General features: G+C 39.9%; 1 protein-coding gene and 1 pseudogene across 3 annotated transcripts in view; both read left to right on the forward strand.

Annotated features, from left to right (window-relative positions):
* Positions 1 to 42: 42 nt before the first annotated feature.
* TTC28 (tetratricopeptide repeat domain 28) overlaps positions 43 to 22,650 on the forward strand; it is a 632,666-nt gene continuing 610,058 nt past the window's right edge. For all 3 annotated transcript variants that reach the window (XM_040463780.1, XM_040463781.1, XM_040463783.1), the window contains exon 1: positions 43 to 223. In XM_040463780.1, the coding sequence (XP_040319714.1) occupies positions 122 to 223 (102 nt within the window). In that variant the 5' untranslated portion in view covers positions 43 to 121. The remainder of the gene's footprint in view (positions 224 to 22,650) is intronic.
* LOC121022576 (40S ribosomal protein S18-like) lies at positions 11,248 to 12,191 on the forward strand (annotated as a pseudogene).

Below are 22,650 nucleotides of genomic sequence, written 5' to 3' on the forward strand. Positions count from 1 at the left end.
GGGTGGTGTGGGTTGCCGCGGCGGCGCGCGGTACGGCGGGAACATGGCGCGCGGGGCCGGCGCGCGCGCCTAGCTGGCGGGACCGTTAGCTCGAGGCGGACGCGGCCCGGGCCCCGCGGGGATGGAGCAGTCGCCGCCGCCGGCTCCCGAGCCAACTCCGGGCCCGACCCCGGCACGGAGCCGTAGGCGGCGGGAGCCGGAGTCGCCGCCGGCGCCGGCGCCGGTGAGTGCGTGAGGGGCGCGGGCCGGGAGACTTTCTTTGTGAAACTCCGTCGGTGCGAGCCGGGCCGGGCCTCGGCGACTGACGAGCGCCCGCGAGGCGGAGCCCGTCCCGCCGTGCGGCTTCGAGTTGTCCCGCCTCGCGCCGTTCTGCGGCGGGATTCGGTCCGCCGCCTGCCCAGCTCGGTTTCGAAAGAGTGTGTATGTGCGCGCGCGCGCGCGCGGTGGTGGTGGGGGGGGGGGGGGGGTTGTATACAGGAGGCGCCTACTGCGCACCGCGTCTCCCCTGTTGCCTTCGCTCCCGCAGGGCGGCGGCTGCCCCCCGCCCAGGGCCCACAGGAGAGGGAGATGGCAGCCGCTCGGAGACAGGTGTCGGTGCAGCCCTGGGAGACTCAGGTGCCGACAGCCCCAGGTGGAATCACAGGGAGTAAGCGGTCCGTCCCTGGAAGCAACCAAGTCTGTCGGTGGCTCGGCGCAGCGTGATTTTGGAATGCTTGACATCCTTCCTGGCTTCATGGTGCCTTTGGGGGTGTCGGTCGGGGTGAAGGATGCTGAGCAAAATGGGCTTTGGAGGTGTGGCTCTCAGAGGGCGGGACGGGATGGCCCTGAGGATTTGGCTTCCCAAACCGCCCAGGCGGAGGCAACAACCCGTAGCTTGGTAAGAATACTGGCGTCACAGCTCTTCCCAGGGCCGTGGACTCAGACTCTCCAAGGCAGAGGAGCAGAGTTTGAATTTTTAACACATTCCCAAGTTGTTAGGGTCAGGCAGGTTCGACAGGCACTGTTTCAGAGGAAGCTTCCAGCAGCCAGGGACCTGTTCTGTTTGGAGCTCACCATGGCATCCTGGTACGGGCGCAGTGCTTGGCACACGGTAGATGGTCATTCATTATTTGTAGGAAGACTGACTAACTCAGAGAGTTTCCAAAATAGGAGTTCTTGAGACATTTTCAGGAGCTTTTGAGATTAATATCTCTGTCAGATTTACTGTAAAATGTGATTTTTCTCAGGTCCCAACTTCTGTGACTGTTTATGTTGTAGGCAAAATCAGAGCATACATTGCTTAGTGCAAACTATCAACTTTGTATACCCTAGCTGTGTTAAAATTAATTCTAAAACAACGCCTGAATAAAAAAAAAAAATGCGTGCTGCTTTCTCTTCATCATTTGGGAACACTAGGCTTAAAGGATTTTGTTCTTTGAGGCAGGTAAATATTTACATTTTATCAAAGCAAATCTGAATTACTGTTTATTCAGAAAAGTTGGCTATTTGCTTAGACCTTCTGAGCATTTGTGGTTTTTATGCAACATTTTGAAAGTGAGATTAATGTTTAGTTCAGAGTTAATGCTAGAATAGAATTGTTTGAAAGTGACTTGATATTTCAGGGCTAGTTTTTGGTTTTTTTTGAATTTCAGTAGTTGATTTCATTTCACTCTCTTTTTTTGACTGGAAAAATATGAATATATAGGAAGACAGGACTTTAGGAGTTGAGATTGCATCTGAGGAAGAAAAATTTGGTTCTTTATTCTTTGAGTCATTTTTGCAGTTTATGTGGATTTAAAAAAATTTTTTTAATTGAAATACAATTGACATATAATATTAGTTTCAGGTGTATAACATAATGATTTAATTTTTGTATGTATTGCAAAATGATCACCACAATAAGTCTAGTTAACATTCATCACCATACATAGTTATAATTTTTTTTCTTGTGATGAGAACTTTCAAGATCTACTCTCTTAGCACCTTTCAAATATATAATTCAGTATTATTAACCATAGTCACCACGCTGTACATCACATCCCCATCATTGCAATTTTTTAAGTGTCTTAAAAACAAAAAACAAACTCAACTTTGTTGAGGTATAATTCACCTACCCTAAAATTCACCTTTTCAGTGTAGATTCAGTCTATGCCCAACATCACCATTATCTGCTTTTAGAGCATTTTCATCGAACTTCAAAGAAATTTTGTGCGCGTTACCATTCCTTATTCCCCTTTGACCAGCTGCTGGCATTGAGCTCTTCTGGACATTTCACATGATGTGATCTTATAGTAGTCTGGCTTTCACTCCGCATAGTCCTTTTGAGGTTCATCCATGTTGTAGCATGTATAAATATTTCATTCCTTTTTATTACTGGATAATATTCCATTGATGGATGTACCACATTTTGTTTATCCATTTATCCATCAATAGACATGTGGGTATTTTTTTTTTTTTTTGGTTATTATGAATATTGCTATGAACATTTATGTATAAGTTTTAGTGTGGACATAGGTTTTATTTTCTCTTGGGCATATTCTAATTGCTGGATCATATGGTAACTCTATTTTAACATTTTGAGGAGCTGGCAGACTGTTCCTATGGCACTACTACATTGTTTACATTCCCACCAGCAGAGTATGAGGGTTCATTTCTCTACATCCTTGCCAATACTTGTTACTGTCTCTGTCTGTATTTGTTTCTCTTTAGCCATCCTAGTAGATCTAAAATGGTAACTCCTTGCCATTTTGATTTACATTTCCTTGCTGACTACTGATATTGGGGATTTTGTGTGTGTGCTTACTGGCCATTTGTATATCTTCTTTGGAGAAATGACTATTCAGATCCTTGGTCCATTTTTTAATTGAGTTATTTGTATTGAGTTGTAGGAGTTATTTAAATATTCTGGATACTAAACCATAATCAGATATATGATTTACAAATACTTTTTCCCATTCTGTAGGTTGTTTCACTTTTTTGATACTGTCTTTTGTTGAAAAACAAAGTTTTTAAGTGATGAAGTCCAATTTATTTATTTTTTCTTTTGCTGCTCATACTTCTGGTGTCATATCTAAGAATCCATTGCCAAATCCAAGGTCATGAAGATTTACCCCTGTGCTTTCTTCTAAGAGTTTATGTTTTTTTGAGGCCTTATATTGAGGTTGTTGATCAATTAAAAAAAAAATTTTTTTTTTCAACGTTTATTTATTTTTGGGACAGAGAGAGACAGAGCATGAACGGGGGAGGGGCAGAGAGAGAGGGAGACACAGAATCAGAAACAGGCTCCAGGCTCCCAGCCATCAGCCCAGAGCCTGACGCGGGGCTCGAACTCCCGGACCGCGAAATCGTGACCTGGCTGAAGTCGGACGCTCAACCGACTGCGCCACCCAGGCGCCCCAATCAATTTTGAGTTAATTTTTGTGTGTGGTGTAAGGTAATGGTCCACATTCGTTCTTTTGCATGTAGTGATCCAGTGGTCCCAGGACTATATATTGAAAGGATTGCTTTTAAGCCCATTGAATGGTCTTTGTACCCTATTGAAACCCAGCTGATTATGTGTTAGGTTTTATTTTTATTATTTATTTTTTTAAAGTTTATTAATTTATTTGAGAGAGAGGGAGAGCATGAGAGAGTGGGGGAGGGGGAGAGAGAGAGAGAATGAATGAATATCCCAAATAGACTCCTTGCTGTGAGCAAGGAACATGCTGCGGGACTCCATCTCACAAACCATGAGATCGTGACCTGAGCTGAAATCCAGAGTTGATGCTTACCCGACTGAGCCACCCAGGTGTCCCTGCTAGGTTTTATTTTTGGACTCTGAATTCTATTCTATTGTCTACCCTCTACCAGTACTATACTATTTGATTATAGTAGCTCTGTAATAGGTTTTGAAATTAAATGTAAATCCTGTAACTTTGTTCTTTTTCAAGACTGTTTTGGTTTTTCTGGGTCCCTTACTTAATGGATTTTAGGATCAGTTTTTTAATTTTTGCCAAAAAATTAGCTTGGATTTTTATAGAGATTGTGTTTAATCTGTCCTTTCATTGGTGTTTTGTAGCTTTCAGGTCCAAGACTTGACGTTTTTTCAAAAATTTATTAGTATTTTATTTGATGCTATTATACATGGAACTGTTTTTAAAATTTCATATTGTTATTGTTTATCACTAGTTCATTGCTGGTATGTAGAAGAAATATAGTTGAATTTTGGATAAATCTTTTAATGTCATCATTTAGTAGTAGACTGCTCACATTTTCTAGATTTTGGCTCTGCTACTTACCAGTTGTATGTGTTATGACAATTCTTACCTGTTATACATTTCAGTGTTCTCATTTGTATAATGGAACAGTAATATCCATCCCAAAGAAGTGTTAAATAAGAGAAAATGTTGATAGGTGTTAAGAACAGTGCCTCATATGTGGTGGGAATTTGATGTTTGTTATCTTATTCTGTTAAAATAACTCAATTTAAAAGCAAGCCAAAAAACAAAAAGCAAGCAAAACACCAAACCCAAACAAACAAAACCAAAAAAGCTCCCCAAACAAACCCAAAACCGTAGACAAAAAAAAAAAAAAAAAATCCCCTGTAGACCCCAAACCCACAAAGAAAAGCCACAGGCAAAAACCTCAAACCTCTTCCTGTCCCCATTTTCTGTGATCTAAGACATCCCTGTGAGTACTTGAGGAGTAGTGAAAGATAAAGTCTCTAACACCTCACAATTGTATTGTAAAAGCAATTACCTAAATCTAAGCTACTATATAGGGTATTTGATAATGCATTATTTTGGTAAGTGTTATTAAAAATAATAAAAGTGTAACTCAAAAATATTTCTTTTTACACCATAGTTCTTATTAATGTGCTGTTCTTTTATTACCTATTTCTCCTAAAAGCAGAAGTAATATATTTTTCATTGAATTTGATGGTTACAATTCTTGTTTATTTTGAGTGATTGCTGTTTTTAAAAAAAACCCTGTTAGAGCTGTGGCACCGAGGTGGTTCAGTAGGTTGAGTCCTGACTTGTGATCTTGGCTCAGGTTGTGATCTCACAGTTTCATGAGTTTGAGCCCACATCTGGCTCACTGACAGTGTGGAACCTGCTTGGGATTCATTCTCTCTCTCTCTCTCTCTCTCTCTCTCTCTCTCTCTCTCTCTCTCTCTCTCTCTCTCGTCTCTGCCCCTCCCCCACTGGGGCCGTGTGTGTGTGTGTGTGTGTGTGTGTGTGTGTGTGTGTGTCAAAAATAAATAAATACTTGAAAACAAAACAAAACTCTGTTAGAGCCAAACCTGATGCTTAAATTTAATATTACTCTTATTTTTGTGTTTTTTTCAGTAGCCAGAGTAGGTTGCTATTTGGGAAGAAAACAGAGACACAGTGTAATCCAAATATGATGCTGGAACATATCATATTCATTGAATGTGTATTCACTATGATCCAAAGAAAATAATTATTTACCTTGTAAATATTATTTTGACAATAAAAACTTACCTCCAAATTCACAACTGTAATTAAATTTATAACCCACAAACCCACAGATTGATAACTCATAGACATGTCTATAAGAAAATTTTAAATCAAAATTGATCTTTGTTTAAAAAAACCCTTTTATGGGGCGCCTGGGTGGTGCAGTCGGTTAAGCGTCCGACTTCAGCCAGGTCACGATCTCGCGGTCCGTGAGTTCGAGCCCCGCGTCAGGCTCTGGGCTGATGGCTCAGAGCCTGGAGCCTGTTTCCGATTCTGTGTCTCCCTCTCTCTCTGCCCCTCCCCCGTTCATGCTCTGTCTCTCTCTGTCCCACAAATAAATAAACGTTGAAAAAAAATTAAAAAAAAATAAAAAAACCCTTTTATTATTATGACAGTTGTACATATACATTGCATAAAATTTAAAAAACAATTTAAAATAATTTAAAAGACAAGCCAAAGGAAAAAAAAATAAAGTTATAATACTACCAATATGGGGATTACTACTATTAATACCTAAATAGGTATCTTTCTTGGGGCGCCTGGGTGGCTCTGTTGGTTAAGCCTTAGACTTTGGCTCAGGTCATGATCTCACGGTTTGTGAGTTTGAGCCCCACATTGGGCTCCGTGCTGACAGCTCAGAGCCTGGAGCCTGCTTCGGATTCTGTGTCTCCCTCTCTCTCTCTGCCCCACCTCTGCTTTCACTCTGTCTCTCAAAAATGAGTAAATGTTAAAAAAATTTTTTAAATATGTATCTTTCTCAACTTTTTTGTGCATCTTTTTATCCAACAATATTTGCATACATATACATAAATGTTTATAGGTATTTCAACTAAGACAAGATAAAAATACACAAAATAATCTTTAAAAATCAGCTTTATGGGGCCTCTGGGTGGCTCAGTCAGTTAAGCATCCGACTCTTGATTTCATGCTTAGTTCGTGATCGCATGGTTCATGGGATTGAGTCCTGCCACGGGCTCCACGTTGACAGCATGGAGCCTGCTGGGATTTTCTCCCTCTGTCTCTGCCCTTCCCCTACTCACATACACACTCTCTCAAAATAAATAAGTAAACTTAAAATTTTTTATTAAATTTAAATTAGATTAAAAATTTTAAATAAACTTTAAAAATTGGCTTTATGTGGGTATAATTTGCATACAATAAAATTTACTAATTTTTTTTTAAATTTACTAATTTTAAGTGTATACTTATGTGAGTTCTTTTTTTTTCCCCCAAGAATCATTCTTCATTTTTAATTCAAAATAGTAACAATGAGAATAATATAGGAGTTATACCTACACTGAGTGGACATTGAGGGACATTCATGATCAATTCGCAAATGACTTGAGTTTGTATATCCCAGATATGTTGAACTTTAATACCACCAAAGTCAGCAGACCCTTTCATTTTGCTAAGATCTAGTCCTCAGAGGTCCAAGGCAATATAGAAATTGTGACCACATATATATATATATCAACATTTGGCCTTAGACCTTGCCCATACTTTTCTGTTGTAGTTGTGTGAATTCTGACAAATATATATAGTTTTGAAGTCACCACCACAGTCAGTAGAATAGACTGTTCCTTGTTATTACTGAGTACTACTCCATTTTATGTGTCCTGTAATTTGTTATCCATTCACCAGTTAATGGACATATTTTTCCAGTTTTTGGTGATTGTGAAGAGAGCTACTATGAACATTCACATACAAGTCTTTGTGTGTTATATATATATATATGAGTGAGTATTTAAGAGTGGGATTGCTGGTTTGTGTGATAAACATATGTAGGTATTGTTTTGAAATGTTTTTTCTTCAGTTGATCGACCCCCCACTTTCCATTTAAGTAGTTTCCTCTTACTAAGTGCTTTCGCATTATTCAATTATTGTTTTCCCAATCTGTCCCAAAATATTCTTGAAAGATTTTGTGTCAAAATCAGTATCTAATCTAGGGTCTAATCCACAATCAGTATCTAATCATATCTTAGTTGTTGTCACTTAAGTCTCTCTTAATCTCACATGGTCCCTTTTTTCATAACACTGACTCATCAAAGAGACCAAAACAGTTGTCCTAAAGATTGTCCTATTTTCTGGCTTTTTCTGGTGGTTTACATGTGGTGTCATTTATCTTGTTCCTCTGTTTACTATGAACTAGGCACTATATAAAAAGACTTCATGGATACAAGTTAAATTTTTTGACTAGATTATACAATTTACCGTTGTAACATAAGGCTCATTTTATCATTAGTGTTTTCTTGCTGTTGAGAATGGGAAAGCAGTGGTGATACGGTAAAACCTTGGATTGTGAGTTAATTTGTTCTGCGAGTGTTCCGCAAGATGAGCAAACATTTCTAATAAGTTTTAACTTCATAAAGAAGGGATGTCTTGCAATACGAGTAGTACGTGATGCCGAACGTCATATGATCACAACTGAGCCCAGTGGTGGTTCTCTCTTTCTGTCTCTCCCTGCGGGACTGTGGATGATCATCTTCCAGGCTCAGATGCTCGGTCTCAGGCCATGGTGTTTAGCAGAAATCAGTGATTTTTCAGAACGTCGGAAGGGGCCCACAACTGGCACTAGTGTGTTTTTTGTCCCTTCGAAGCACCTATGGACAGTCCTTTGCTTTCCCTACAAGAGCAAGCTTAGGAATGCTTTGCTTCATTCTGGGTCAGGCTGCCTGCAGGTACAGACCCTTTCCTCTGCTGCCTTATTGCCAGGTACATTAAATGCGATAGATGACAAGAGTTTATTAATACTGTACTGTAGTCAGCATCAGTTAGTGATAGTGAAAGTTTTCCTGCACAATAATAACCCTCCTCTCTCTTGTCTCCCTCACACCAGCCACGAAGGTTTTCAAAGGTAAGTGCAGGTTAATTTATTTTTTTTCATATTTTATATTTTCTTTATATTTTATATTAATAAATGATTAATGATTAATAAATGTAATAAATGATTACAGTAGTGTAATCATTTTTATATGAATATTTTTGGGTTGTGGAACACATCATCTGAGTTTCCATTATTTCTTATGGGGAGATTCGCTTTGATATACAAGTACTTTGGATTACAACCATGTTTCTGGAATGGATTATGCTTGCAAACCAAGTTTTGCTGTAGTGTCTTTTTATTTTTTAACTAGTCCCTTTTACTAGAGATCAGAAGTGGTATTAGGAGGTTGATAAGGCAGTAACAGTAACTAGAGAGTAGGACAGAAAATAGATGTGACAGCGTGTCTCTAATTGCCTTATTTTTCATCTTGAGGCTATATTATCTCTAAGGGAGGATATTCCAGTCTGAAGAACGTGCATTATTTTAGTGGGTATTTATTTTTTAATTTTTTTTTTAGGATTTACTTATTTTTGAGAGACAGACCACGTGTGGGGGAGGGACAGAGAGAGAGAGGGAGACGCAGAATCCAAAGCAGGCTCCAGGCTCTGAGCTGTCAGCACAGAGCCCGGAGCGGGGCTTGAACCCACGGACCATGAGATCATGACCTGAGCCAAAGTCAGACGCTTAACTGACTGAGCCACCAAGGAGCCCGGGTATTTTCTTTTTTAATTAAGTAAGCTCTATGCCCAATGTGGGGCTTAAACTCATGATGCTGATATCAAGAGTCACATGCTCTACTGAGCTAGCCAGGTGCCCCTAACATGCATTATTTTATTTTATTTTATTTTATTTTATTTTATTTTATTTTATTTTATTTATTTTTTTTTTTTTTTAATTTTTTTTCAATGTTTATTTATTTTTGGGACAGAGAGAGACAGAGCATGAACAGGGGAGGGGCAGAGAGAGAGGGAGACACAGAATCGGAAACAGGCTCCAGGCTCTGAGCCATCAGCCCAGAGCCTGACGCGGGGCTCAAACTCACGGACCGCGAGATCGTGACCTGGCTGAAGTTGGACGCTTAACCGACTGTGCCACCCAGGCGCCCCAACATGCATTATTTTAAATGATGAATAGAGAAAAGATAACTTGCAGCAATCTGAAATATGATTTGTTGAGATTCTGGTTGACAAATGATAATTTATAATGAGGACGTGGTACTATTTTGTGGATAAAGCGCAGAATTGCTAAGAAATCGCGGGTGTTTGGGGCGCCTGTGTGGCTCAGTGGATTAGGCGTCCGACTTCAGCTCAGTTCATGATCTCACAGCTTGTGTGTTTGAGCTCCACATTGGGCTCTGTGCTGACAACTCAGAGCCTGTAGCCTGCTTTGGATTCTGTATCTTCCTCTCTGTACCTCCCCTGCTTACACACACACTCTCTCTCTCAAAAAATAATAAACATTAAAAAAAAATAGGTAGTCTAAGTAATAGCAAACCTGGCTTTGTGTTGTAATTTTGCAAGAGTAAAAAATAGGTTAGCGTTTTTTAATAGTGAGTGTTAAGTAAGGGAAGGCATATAATTGGATGTGGCTTCTCATTCCATGATTATACATTTGGCATTTCTATGCTATCATTGGGTAAGTTTACTATTGTGGAAGTTTAAAAATTGCTATGGTAATTAATGTTTTAACTTACTATAACTTAGTTCAGCAAAGGGTAGGAAAAGTTTGTCAATATTCATTGCATTTGTAGAATTGCATGAAGAATAGCCCTTTGATGGTGAAAATTACTCAGATTATTGTCCTCTAATGTTAGTCATTGTAGGAATCATACGCTCCAGATGTATTCTTATTTTAAAACTACATTCCTTGGGGTGTCTTTCTCTCTGCCCCTCCCTGGCTTGCGCTCTCTCTTTCTCTCTCAAAAGTAAATAAACGTTAAAAAAAGATAAAATAAGAATATGTCTAATCTTGACATTCCATGTTCATGGACCAGAGACTTAACATTGTTAACTTAACATGGCAGTGTTTCCCCAAGTGATGTACAGAGTCAGTGCATTCCCTATCAAAATCCCTTCTGCCTTTTTTTTGCAGAAATCTATAAGCTTATCCTAAAATCCAGATGGAAGTGTGGGGTACCCAGAATAGCCAAGACAATCTTGAAAAAGAACAAACTTAGAGAACTCACACTTCCCTATTTTAAAATCTATGAAACTATAGTAATTAAGTCAGTGTGGTACTGGCATTAGAATAACATAGATCAATGTAATTGAGAGTCCATTGTGTAAATTGTGTAAATTTCCCACATTTATGGTTAGTTGATTCTCTTTTTTTTTTTTTAATTTTTTTTTTTTAATGTTTATTTTTGAGACAGAGAGAGACAGAGCATGAATGGGGGAGGGGCAGAGAGAGAGGGAGACACAGAATCGGAAGCAGGCTCCAGGCTCTGAGCCATCAGCCCAGAGCCTGACGCGGGGCTCGAACTCACAGACCGTGAGATCGTGACCTGAGCTGAAGTCGGACGCTCAACTGACTGAGCCACCCAGGCGCCCCTAGTTGATTCTCAACAATGGTGTAAAGACCATTCAGTGGAGGAAAGAATGGTCTTTTCAACAAATGGTGTTGGACAACTAGATGTCCACATGCAAAAGAATGAATTTGAATCCTTGCCTCACACTATACACAAAAATAAACTCAAAATGCATCAAAGACCCAAACATAAGGGCAAAAATAATGAAACTCTTACTAGAAACAAAGCAGTAGGGACTCCTGGGTGGCTCAGTTGTTTAAGCATTTGGTTTCTGCTGGGGTCATGATCTCACAGTTCCTGAGTTTGAGCCCTGCAATGGGCTCTCTGCTGTCAGCACAGAGCCTGCTTTGGATCCTCTCTCCCTGGCTTTCTTTGCCCCTCCCCCACTTGTGCTCATGTTCTCTCCCTCGAAAATAAATAAACATTAAAAAAAAAACACAGGAGTAAATTTTTGTGACCTTGGGTTAGGCAGTGATTTTTACTTTATTTTTCTTGAGTAATTTCTATGCCCAACATGGGGCTTGGACTCACAACCCAGAATAAACAATAGTTGCCTGTTCTACTGACTGAGCCAGCCAGGTGCCCCATAGGAGGTGATTTCTTAAATGCCAAAAAGACAAGTAACAAAAGAAAAAGTAGGTAAATTGGACTTAATTAAAAATTGACACTTGTGTGTGTCAAAGGACAGCATCTAGAAAGTGAAAAGAGGCCTTCCATAGGAGGCCTACATGCTGCTGTTAGAGCCTCCATCATGTCTCTCGTGATCCCTGAGAGTTCCAGCACGTTTTGCAAGTAGTCGGTATTGATGAGCAGTGGAAAATAGACTTTGCCATCACTGCAGTTAAGGATGTGGGGTAAGATATGTGCATGTGGTGTTGAGGAAAGCAGAGACATCCACCTTACCAAGAGGGCAAAAGACTCTTTGAGGATGAGGTGGAATGTGTGATCAGTATTATGCAGAATTCACACCAGTATAAGATCTCAGACTGGTTCTGGAACAGACAAAAGGATGTGAAGGATGGAAAATACAGCTAGGTCCTGACCAATAGTCTGGACAAAAAACTTCATGAAGACTTAGAATGAAGAAGATTTGAGCCCACAGAGGGCTGCATCATTTCTAGAGACTTCGTGTCCCAGGACAGCATGCTAAGACCACCTAGCTAAGCATGCTAAGGCTGTTTGTGGCTTTACTGTGGGTGTGTCCAAGAAGAAATATATCTACAGGCCTTGTCTGTTAATCTGTTAATAGGTTATGCACCGATGGCTTCCTTATTAAAAAAAAAAAAAAGGAAAGTGAAGAAATCCCACATAATGGAAGAAAATACTTACAAATCTGTGTGTGGTAACGGACTTGTGTCAAGAATACATAAAGAACTCTGGGGCTCCTGGGTGGCTCAGTCCATTAAGCACCCACCTCTTGATTTTGGCTCAGGTCATGATCTCACGGTTCATGGGATTGAGCCCTGTGTCCAGCTGGTGCTGACTGCACAGGGTCTGCTTGGGCTTCTCTCTGTCTCTGTCCCTGTCCTGCTTGTGCGTGCCTGTGCATGCGTGTGCTCTCTCAAATAACATTAAAATTAAAAATATATATATAAAGAACTCTCACAACTCATGATAAGATAATCCAATTTGGGGCGCCTGGGTGGCTCAGCTGGTTAAGCGTCCTACTTCGGCTCAGGTCATGATCTCACAGTTCGTGAGTTCAAGTCTCGCATCGGGCTCTGTGCTGACAGCTCAGAGCCTGGAGCCTGCTCTGGATTCTGTGTCTCCCTCTCTCTCTGCTCTTCCCCTGCTTATGCTCAGTTTCTCTCTCCTTCAAAACAAACAAATAAAAACATTAAAAGACAATCCAATGAAAAAATGAACAAAGTCTTTGAATATATATTTCTCAAAGAATATGTACAAGTGACCATAAACACACAAAAAGGTATTAGTCATCAGGGCAGTAAGGTCAAAACCACAGTGAGATACCACTTCACACCTACTAGGATGCCTTAACAGTAAAAATGATAATAAGAAGTGTTGGTGAGGATGTGGAGAAATTGGAGTCCCCTCATACATTGCTGGTGAGAATGAGAAGTGGCTCAGCCATTGAGGAAAACAGTTTGGCATTTCTTTAGAATGCTAAACATGGAGCTTGCATATGGTACAGTAATTCTACTCCGATTATATATGTAGAGAGAAATGAGAAACTTTGTCTACACAAACACACGACTGTTCATGGCAGTATGGGCATTTAGTTGATACAACCTGTAAGTATATCAATTAACGCTTGAGTGAATCAACAAAATGTGGTATATTCATACAGTGGAATATTACTCAGCCATTCAGAAGGAAGAAGTATTAACACATGATATGATATAAACCTTGAAAATATTCTGAGTGAAAGAAGCTAGTCACAAGAGATCACATATTGTTTGATTCCGTTTATGTGAAATATTCAGGATAGGCAAATCCACAGATGCAGAAAGTGGATTAGTATTAGCCAGGGACTTGGGGTGAATGAGTGGGGAATGACTGTTAATGGGTATGGGGCTTCTTTGTGGGTGATTGAAATATTAAATTGTGGTAATGGTTACAAAACTCTGTGAATAAATAAAAAACCACTAAGCTTCACAGTTTAGTAGGATAAATTTGGAGAGCCTGGGTGGCTTAGTTGGTTAAGTGTCTGACTCTTGGTTTTGGCTCAGGTCATGATCTCATGGTTTAGTGAGGTCAGGCTCTCTGCTGGCAGCGCAGAGCCTGCTTGGGATTCTCTCCCTCCCTCTCTCTCTCTCTGCCCCTCCCCTACTTGCGCTGTCTCTTTCTCTCTGAAAATAAATAAACTTTAAGAAAATAGGATGAATTTTATGATATGTGAAATAGATCTTACTAGATGTATAAAGAAAATCAACTAGAAAATGAAAAGAATGTCTAATCTTTTAAAATGCCATTAAAGATATTCTCCTAAAAAAAAAAAATCTTCTCCTACAGTCTTTATTTGCCCCTCTCTCATTTTTGTTTTCCCTAGTACATGATAAATGAGCAGCATTATACCTGTCATCTAAGATGATCCTGTCATCTAAAGCTGTCTTATGGAGTGACAAAGGAAACCCAAAAGTAATAGTTTAAAAATAGAGTATATATGTATCAATAATTTCAAGCATATGGAAAAGTAGATTGACTCTAATAATAATGTCTATTTATTTTTGAGAGAGAGAGAGAGAGAGAGAGAGAGAGAGAGAGAGAGAGGGAGCGCACATGAGCAGGGGAGGGACAGAGAGAGAGGGAGTCACAGAATTCGAAGGAGGCTCCAGGCTCTGAAGTGTCAGCACAGAGCCCGACGTGGGGCTTGAACTCATGAGCTGTGAGATCATGACCTGAACCAAAATCGGACGCTTAACTGACTGAGCCACCCAGGTGCCCCAGATTGACTCTAATAATAAACCCTTACATTCTCTCATTAGTTTGATTTAGATTATTAATACTTTGTAATAGCTAGATATATTTTGGGAAATAGTTGAGATTTGTAGAAGCTGTCTTTACATTATCTAAAATAAAATGTTCACTAAGCATTTATGTAGAGTGCATCTGAAATAAATAGGAATGAGAGTTTCTGTGAATTAAATGTTGCATGGACATGTTAGGGTGTGTGTCTGAACTTTGAAATAAACAGGTCTGTAAGTGACAGCATTTTTAATGGTAGTATATTGACCCTCATGTGCTTGTAAGATTACTGTGCCAAGTTGTAGAACAGAGGACACTGTCAACTTCATAAGACTTTCCCTGTGACCTGTCCTCTGAGACTAGCAGCTTAGTTCCCTGATATTTTGTTAGTGCAATTTGATATTAAGGAGGACATATATTAAAAAAAGCTAAGCACTTGGGTTGGCATAGTACCTTTTATTTTGGAGTTAACTGGTTACACATCTGGGTATGTTCTCTCAAGAATTTGCATGTTTGTAATATGATTTTGCAATTCAGGCACCTTCGTAGGGCATTTGGCCTTGCGTGTAGTTTCTTATCATTAGGAAAATTGTATTACAGCAGATTGCACAATTTCCTGAGAAAGTGCTAAAAAACACTGCCACAATTCTTTTTGTTCTGTATGTAATGTTTTTGTACTGAGTGCTGTCTTGGATCCTCATGGTTTTAGCTTATGTAGATACAGGAGTTTTGAAAGTTGTTCCACTGTCAAATAATGCTCTTGTTAAATTCAAGAGCTTCCCAATCTCCACAAAGATTTATGAAAACCATTTATAAAAATTGTTCAGGAAATTGGCCATAAATTCCAAATATATTAAAAAAATAAAATTTCCATCAGGTATATTTGGGAGAACCACGTAAATTGTAGAGTAGTTGTATGGGGGCAGTGTTCCTTTCATAAGTATAGAGTCTGTCCCTTTGTCCCTGGGAAACGGGATGCCACTGGTAAGGGGGCCGCCCCCTCGACACCCATCAAGCAATGCTTGCTCCTTGGGAACCTGGTGCTAACCCATTCAAAGATGACCTGCTTCTGGGTTGGGATTTCGTCGGTAGCAGAGCAGCTCCCTTGCTGCAATCTGTTGAAAGTCAGCCCTCCACTCAGGGTTTGTTTAAAAAAAAAATAAGTATAGAGTCTGTTGGGTTCAGATTATTGTAGCTAACATATTGTGCTTACTATGTGTCTGACACTGTTCTTAGTCCTTTTTGCATATTAACTCATTTAGTCCTAACTACCTTATGAGGTAGGTACCGTTGTTATTACCATTTTACATATGAGGAAACTGAGGTACAGTGAGGTAATCAAGTAACTTGTTCAAGATCACATATTACCCTGGACTGTGATTTAGCACTCTAGCTCTAGAGTCTATATTCTTTTTTATTTTTATTTTTTACATTTATTTATTATTGAGAGACAGAGAGAGCATGAGCACGGGAGGGGCAGAGAGAGAGGGAGACACAGAATCCGAAGCAGGTTCCATGCTCTGAGCTGTCAGCACAGAGCCTGACATGGGGCTCAAACTCACTGTGAGATCATGACCTGAGCCGAAGTCAGACGCCCAACCGACTGAGCCACCCAGGCGCCCCTAGAGTCTATATTCTTTTTTTTTTTAATTAAAAAAAATTTTTTTTTTCAATGTTTATTTATTTTTGGGACAGACAGAGACAGAGCATGAACGGGGGAGGGGCAGAGAGAGAGGGAGACACAGAATCAGAAGCAGGCTCCAGGCTCTGAGCCATCAGCCCAGAGCCCGACGTGGGGCTCGAACTCACGGACCGCGAGATCGTGACCTGGCTGAAGTCGGACGCTTAACCGACTGCGCCACCCAGGCGCCCCTAGAGTCTATATTCTTAAACATTGTACTAGTTGGTCTTTGATTTGAATGATCATTAAGCAAATAGGATCAATTATAACTATCTTTTGCTATTAAATGTTAGAGTTATTGCAAGATAGTAATATAGGCAATTCCTTGAATGTCTTGTTAAAAACTAGTTTTTACTGTGAGGTTTAAGGTTATGTTGGCACAGTATTCTGGAATTCAAGTTTCTATAATGATAGAGCAAAGGGATGACTGTCTGATACTAAGTTTATTCTTGAATTTTATCATCTAGTAACTTTTTATCAGTCAAAAGTTAAAATTAACTACAATGTAAGTGGTTTAATTCTTTAAGTATTTGAGTTTACAAAACGGTTATTAAACTAATAATGTAGTACCTAAAATAAATGTTTCTTGAATGAAGCATGGGGATTAACCCAGACAAGGAAGAAAAGTATTAAATGAAATGAGGCTACAAATAAAAACGATTTTTAAGATAGTAAAGGAATGATTCTAATTTCATATATATCTCTGAAATAAAAATAATTAGAAAATAAGACCACTGCTTTTTTTTTTTTTTTTTTGAGGTTGTCTTCATTTATTATTGGTGAGGAAAATCCTCATGAGTTAATATGTTCCCCAGAGGTGTGTGCTGAGGGAGGGGGCCCTACAGCTCTCCAGAGATAGCTTTTAGCAATAGTGCTTTGACCAGGAGCTGCTGGACACATTCCCTGGGGAATAGGCAGTTGTCTCCATTGGCTTCTCCTCTCCCATGGCCAACTCAGTGGGGTGAGTGGTCATCAGTCTTTGAGGGGGGCAAGTTGGGAGAGAACAGACAGTAGTCGAGTGTGAGAGGACATGAGGACAAAACTGGTGATGGCCACATACAGGGATGGGCCCACCATCCCCACCCCTGGGGTCCAAGGGAGGGGTCAGACTGTACAGTGTGTTAAGGAACCAGGGGAAAATGGCTGCTTGTATCTTCCCTTCTTAATGTTGATGAGGAATCAGTGTTTATAGTGCAAATTAAAAATTGTTAACTAAAGACACAGCATATTAATACTGTAAATCATTTACTGATTCAGGATTTTAGCCCGAGGCTAGGTTTGCAAAATGGATGTATACAATTCTAATTTCCTGAAATAAGTTTTTTTGTTATTAAAAAATAGATTCTAGAAATTCTTCATTGGAGTATTCTTCATTTGAATTTCTGGTGGCACGAAAATGTAGGTATTTACTTAATAAATATTAATCTTTGAGCTTATTATTCTTAAAATAGAGTTGAAATAGTTGAATGTCTGGAGGCATTTTACGCTGCTACATTTTTTTATTAAAAATTTTTAACGTTTATTTTTGAGAGAAAGAAAAGAGTGTGAGTGGGGGAGGGATAGAGAGGGGGACAGAGAATACCAGCCAGCTCTGCGTTGTCAGCGCAAAGCCAGATGTGAGGCTTGAACTCTCAAACTGTGAGACCATGACCTGAGCCGAAGTCACACACTCAACCAACTGAGCCACCCAGTTGACTCCCCCCCGCCTTTTTTTAAAGTTTATTTTATTTTGAGAGAGAGGGAGAGAGAGAGCAAGAGTGAATCTCAAGCAGGCTCCGTGCATCAGCAGTGCAGAGCCCAGTGCAGGGCCCTTTATAAACAGGGCAGCAGGTGTATAGACATGATTACTTATACTTTGGAGTACATATTTATTTCTTATTGAGGTTGGAAGAGCTGGAATGAATTCATGTGTTTACATAGTTAACATTTTTTAAAGTGTGCTTGTTTTCCTACCATTGTAGTAGTTTGATTGATTTTACAGAGGGAGTTGTGAAATTTGTATTGATTTGCCTGAAAAAATTTTTCTTTAAATTTATTTATTTTGAGAGAAGAGAGAGAGAGAATGTATGCAAGTGCAAGTAGGGAAGGGGCAAAGAGAGAGAGAGAGGGAGAGAGAGAATCGCAAGCAGGCTCCACACTGTCAGCATGGAGCCTGATGCAGGGCTTGGTCTCACAAACTGTGAGATCATGACCTGAGCTGAAATCAAGAGTCGGTCGCTTAACTGACTGAGCCACGCAGGTGCCTGTAAATTTTTTTTTTTTTTAATTTTGTTTCTTGTGTAGTGTTTTATTACTTTTTGTAAATAGTGGCTTAAGATGAAGCAGTATTTTAACATTGGCTTTTGTAATCCTGAATCCTCAGTCATGACACTAAAAACATATATAATTATGGTTAGCAGTACTGCAAGAACGTAAAAAATATTTTATTAAACTTACACTTATACAAAGTTTGTATGTAAGACATGTATTTAGTATTAAAGATCAGAGATTCTTTGTTTTATGTTCTCACCCCAGGATATTTGTGAACTTCAGTCTATTTAAATAACAATTTATAAAATAAATTGTATGCATCTACCATGAATTAACTTACTTCTGATTTCTGAGTGTGACAGTAGTGAAGGTGGTAGTTTTATTTCGCAGAGTGTGGAAGATCATTTCATTGCTTAATTTTCTGTCCATTTTATCCTTTATTGCTCAGGGTACCAGGAGTTTGTTGCCAGGTTGGATGTTCTCAGCAGAGAGTCTTAAAAAAATACTCCACATGTGAGAATATATCTATAGATAGATTTTCTGTCTAGCTACAAATCCAGATATGAACTTTAAAAAGCATGTAAGCAAGTTGTGTTCAACCAGTGTTACACTTCAAAGGCTGACTTCAATTTAGAGCAAGTTGTGTATCGTGGCCTTGTAGCATATATAGTGATCACAAGCATAGGATGTGAACCTTATTGTCCTGTCTATAAAGTGAGACTACTACCATTTCCTACTTCACAGTAAGGCTGTTGTAAGGATTAAATGAATTAATACATAGATGCTATTTAAAACAGTTCCAGGAATGTAGTAAACGCTAAATAAATGTTTGGTGTGTTTTTTGCTGTTGCCGTTATTACTACCATCTTTCTTACTCCTCAGGGTAGTGGGAGATCATTAAGTGTTGGATACAGATTGATATCATTGATTTTGATGCCCTGCACAAAGTTGTAGATTAAGCAGTTTATGTGACCTTAGAGCAGAAAGTATTCTGCCAATTAAGTTATCTCTTAGCTCCAACTTTATCTTGTTTTTTCTGCTTTGTGAACCTGGGGCCTGGGACTCGCAAGCCACATTTCTGCATGGCCTGCCACTCCCTGTGGCTGGCAGATTGGGGGCAGTAAAGGGCTGGAAGGGCAGGCAGGCAGGGACTGGTCTTTCTTCTTTGCTTCCTGTGGCCTTCCTCTCTGCTGTTTTTGTGAGTGACACCCTAACAACACTTCTTCATCCTGGCAGCAGCAGGACCTGCCTGTAGCTGTGACTGCATGCTGTTTGTAGTTTTTCCAACACTTGAGGACTGGTTTCATCAAGCTTTCTTCAGAGACCGCTTGCACCAGCAGCTAATGCTCCTCTTTAGAGGTCTCGGTGCCTGGCCCATGGTTTCTCTCCTTGGAATTCAGAGACACCTGCCCCAGCTGAGCAGCGCCTTCTCCTCAGAAGTCTGACTTTAAGTGCCCTGACTTTAAGCTTTTGTTAGCAGAGCCCCGGGCATGGTACCTGCTTCCTGCAGTTGCTACTTCTGTGATTCCTTAGAGTTCTCTTTTTGCCCCTTCAGCCATTTACCTAGAAACTTCCTACTCGTTAACAAATCTTATGTTAAGTTCTGTCTTTTTAAATAACAGGTATGATTCCTGTCTTCTGACTGATCCTGGCTGATACAGATAGAGGTGATAAGGACTAGTAGCCAACATGGGTTTGCTTAAGAACTTGTCATTACTTTTTTTTTTTTTAAGGGTTCTAAGATGACATAGTATATCTTGATTTTCCTAAATAATTTTATAAAGTATCCCATGATAATCTTATGAACATGACTCTTGTAGATTTAAAGATAATAAACTTGTTGAATTAGGGAATCATAGAGGTGATAAAAACCTGCAGGAAGTCTGTACCAAAACACAGGACTCTATTTTTTAAATCTAGTCTCATACAGTAATACTGTTTCTTAGGTGAAGGCATGAGAGTTTCACAAATTTTAGATAGGTGTATACTACACTGAAAGAATTAGAATTCAAAGGGGTAGTGATATACTAGAACAGTATAATGAAACCATGAAGGTATATATTCTGTAATCTTGAGGGCAGGGACCATGTCTGCTTTTCTTTTTTTATGTCCAGTCCTTAGTAAATGCTTGGCAAGAGTATGTGCTCCATAAGTGAATATGTTGATAAACCAAGGTAAAACTAATCAATTATAAGTGAGTTTTTCCATTTAGGTTCAAAAACACATGAGATGTGCCTGGGTGTTTCAGTTGGTTAAACATCTGACTCTTTAAACAATTTAAAAAAATTTTATTTTTTAGAGAAAGAGCAGAGCATGCACACATGAGCAGGGGTGGGACAGGGGAGGACAGAAGATCCAAAGTGGGCTCCGTGCTGACAGCAGAGAGCCTGATGTGGGGCTCAAACTCATGAACCATGAGATCATGACCTGAGCTGAAGTTGGACACGCAACCTTCTGAGCCACCCAGGCACCCCACATCTGACTCTTGATTTCAGTTCATGAGATCAAGCCCTGAGTTGGGCTCAGAGCTGACAGCGTGGAGCCTGCTTGGGATTCTCTCTCTCCCTCTCTCTCTCTCTGCTCTTTCCTTGCTCACACTCTGTCTCAAATAAACATTGAAAAAAAAAAAAAAAACCAAACCTATGAAAAAAACCTTACTTATCAGCATATATGGGAAGAAGTTTTGGGTTGTCTATAAGCTCCACATGAACTATCTTCAATCACTAAGTTAATGAATGCAGTCTTAGTATTCATTAATGAAAATATTGTTACAGTCTTAGTATCACCATTTCCTGTTCCTCACCTAAAGATTTACTGGTCCACTGGGGATGATTGAAGTGACAAATTTGTGATAACTTGTTTTCTTGAGAAAACACTCCACAGTGAGGGAAGGGAAAGGAAATACTAGGGAGACTTTTTTTTTTTTTTAAAGCCACTGGGCAGTCATTCCTGTATAGTTCCTGAGCATGCTTTTAGCAGCCTCTCAGTTGTGGGAAGGCATAAGCTGGCTTAGGTGTACATAGTCCTTAATTAAGGATTTACTAGATTGCTACTTTTCAGCCCTTACAAATTACTGAGGGCACGTGGGCTTTTTTTTTTTTTTAATTTATATCCAAATTAGTTAGCATATAGTGCAACAGTGATTTCAGGAGTAGATTCCTTAGTGCCCCTTACGCATTTAGCCCCCCCCACACCCCCTCCAGTAACCCTCTGTTCTCCATATTTATGAGTCTCTTCTGTTTTGTCCCCCTCCCTGTTTTTATATTATTTTTGTTTCCCTTCCCTTATGTTCATCTGTTTTGTCTCTTAAAGCCCTCATATGAGTGAAGTCATATGATATTTGTCTTTCTCTGACTAATTTCGCTTAGCGTAATACCCTCCAGTTCCATCCATGTAGTTGCAAAGAGGGCACTTGGGCTTTTAAATGGGAAAGTGGTGGGAGAGCTATACCTTATCAAATAGAAATGAACAGGCACCCTAACTTATCCAACCAGCCCTTTTATAATGTACTCGTTCCTTTTCTTCTCCTCTCCCTTGCTCTTTCTCCCAAGTGAAAAGGAAATGTTGCAGGGACAGACGTTCAGCACACAACTGTCTTAAACCACACGTGCTATAAGAAGCATACAAAAGATGTGAGAGTTGGGTATACTGTCTGAAGGCAGAACACTTAATATGTTGTTTAGGGCAGAAAACTCAGACCAGTGTGTGGAAATTAATCAGGAGGCAGATTTAGGCTAATGAAAGTGTAACTGAACCAACATGGGTATCCTCCTTGGTGGGTCATAGAAACTATACCAGGTTGTTGCACAAAGTTTATTTGCAGCAAATAAGGAGATTACGGGAAATAGCTTCCAGAGCTGTGACTCCCAGAATGAGAGAGAAGGAGAGAGAAGGGGTTGGCAGGGGGGAGAGAGAATGGGTACCTTTTGTTTAGGATTAGGATGAATATTTAGAAGGGAAACCTTGTCATCCTGTGTAGAGGTGGGAATAAGGTCACACATGTGCCTTAAGGAAACATGCCTATACTTACATTGTATGTTATGTAAATGAGGCTTGCGCTCCTCTTTGGATGGGGATTTTAGTATAATGAGCTAAGGGTAATTGCCATTCATTCCAGGGGTCACTCGATGGCCCATCTCTGCAGGCGAACGTCAGGAGTTTAGTTCAAGCGGTCGAGGTCTGGAGGTCTGGGTGGTCTGAGCCGGTGGGAGGTCTTGTCAGGACAGTTGCTGTCACCTGAGGGGTGGTTTTGGGTTTCCTTCCCCTGAGTTAAGAGGTAAGCTGGAAAGAAGGAAAGAACAGCTCAGGAAAAAACCGTAAGACCAAGGTTAGTGAGTACAAGCAGGTGGGCAGTAAAGATCAGGTCTTGGGATCTGGCTGGTGACAAAAGGAAAAAACCTTTCTAGACAGCAAACGATAGTAGGTTGTATTTTCTGATGAGGGCTTGGGACAGGGTGTACCCCGAGGGCATATTTATACAGTAGGGATCAAATGGGCGAATGGT

The sequence above is a fragment of the Herpailurus yagouaroundi genome, unplaced genomic scaffold, assembly GCF_014898765.1.
Source record: "Herpailurus yagouaroundi ecotype Mexico unplaced genomic scaffold, PumYag 428, whole genome shotgun sequence".
NCBI lineage: Eukaryota > Metazoa > Chordata > Mammalia > Carnivora > Felidae > Herpailurus > Herpailurus yagouaroundi.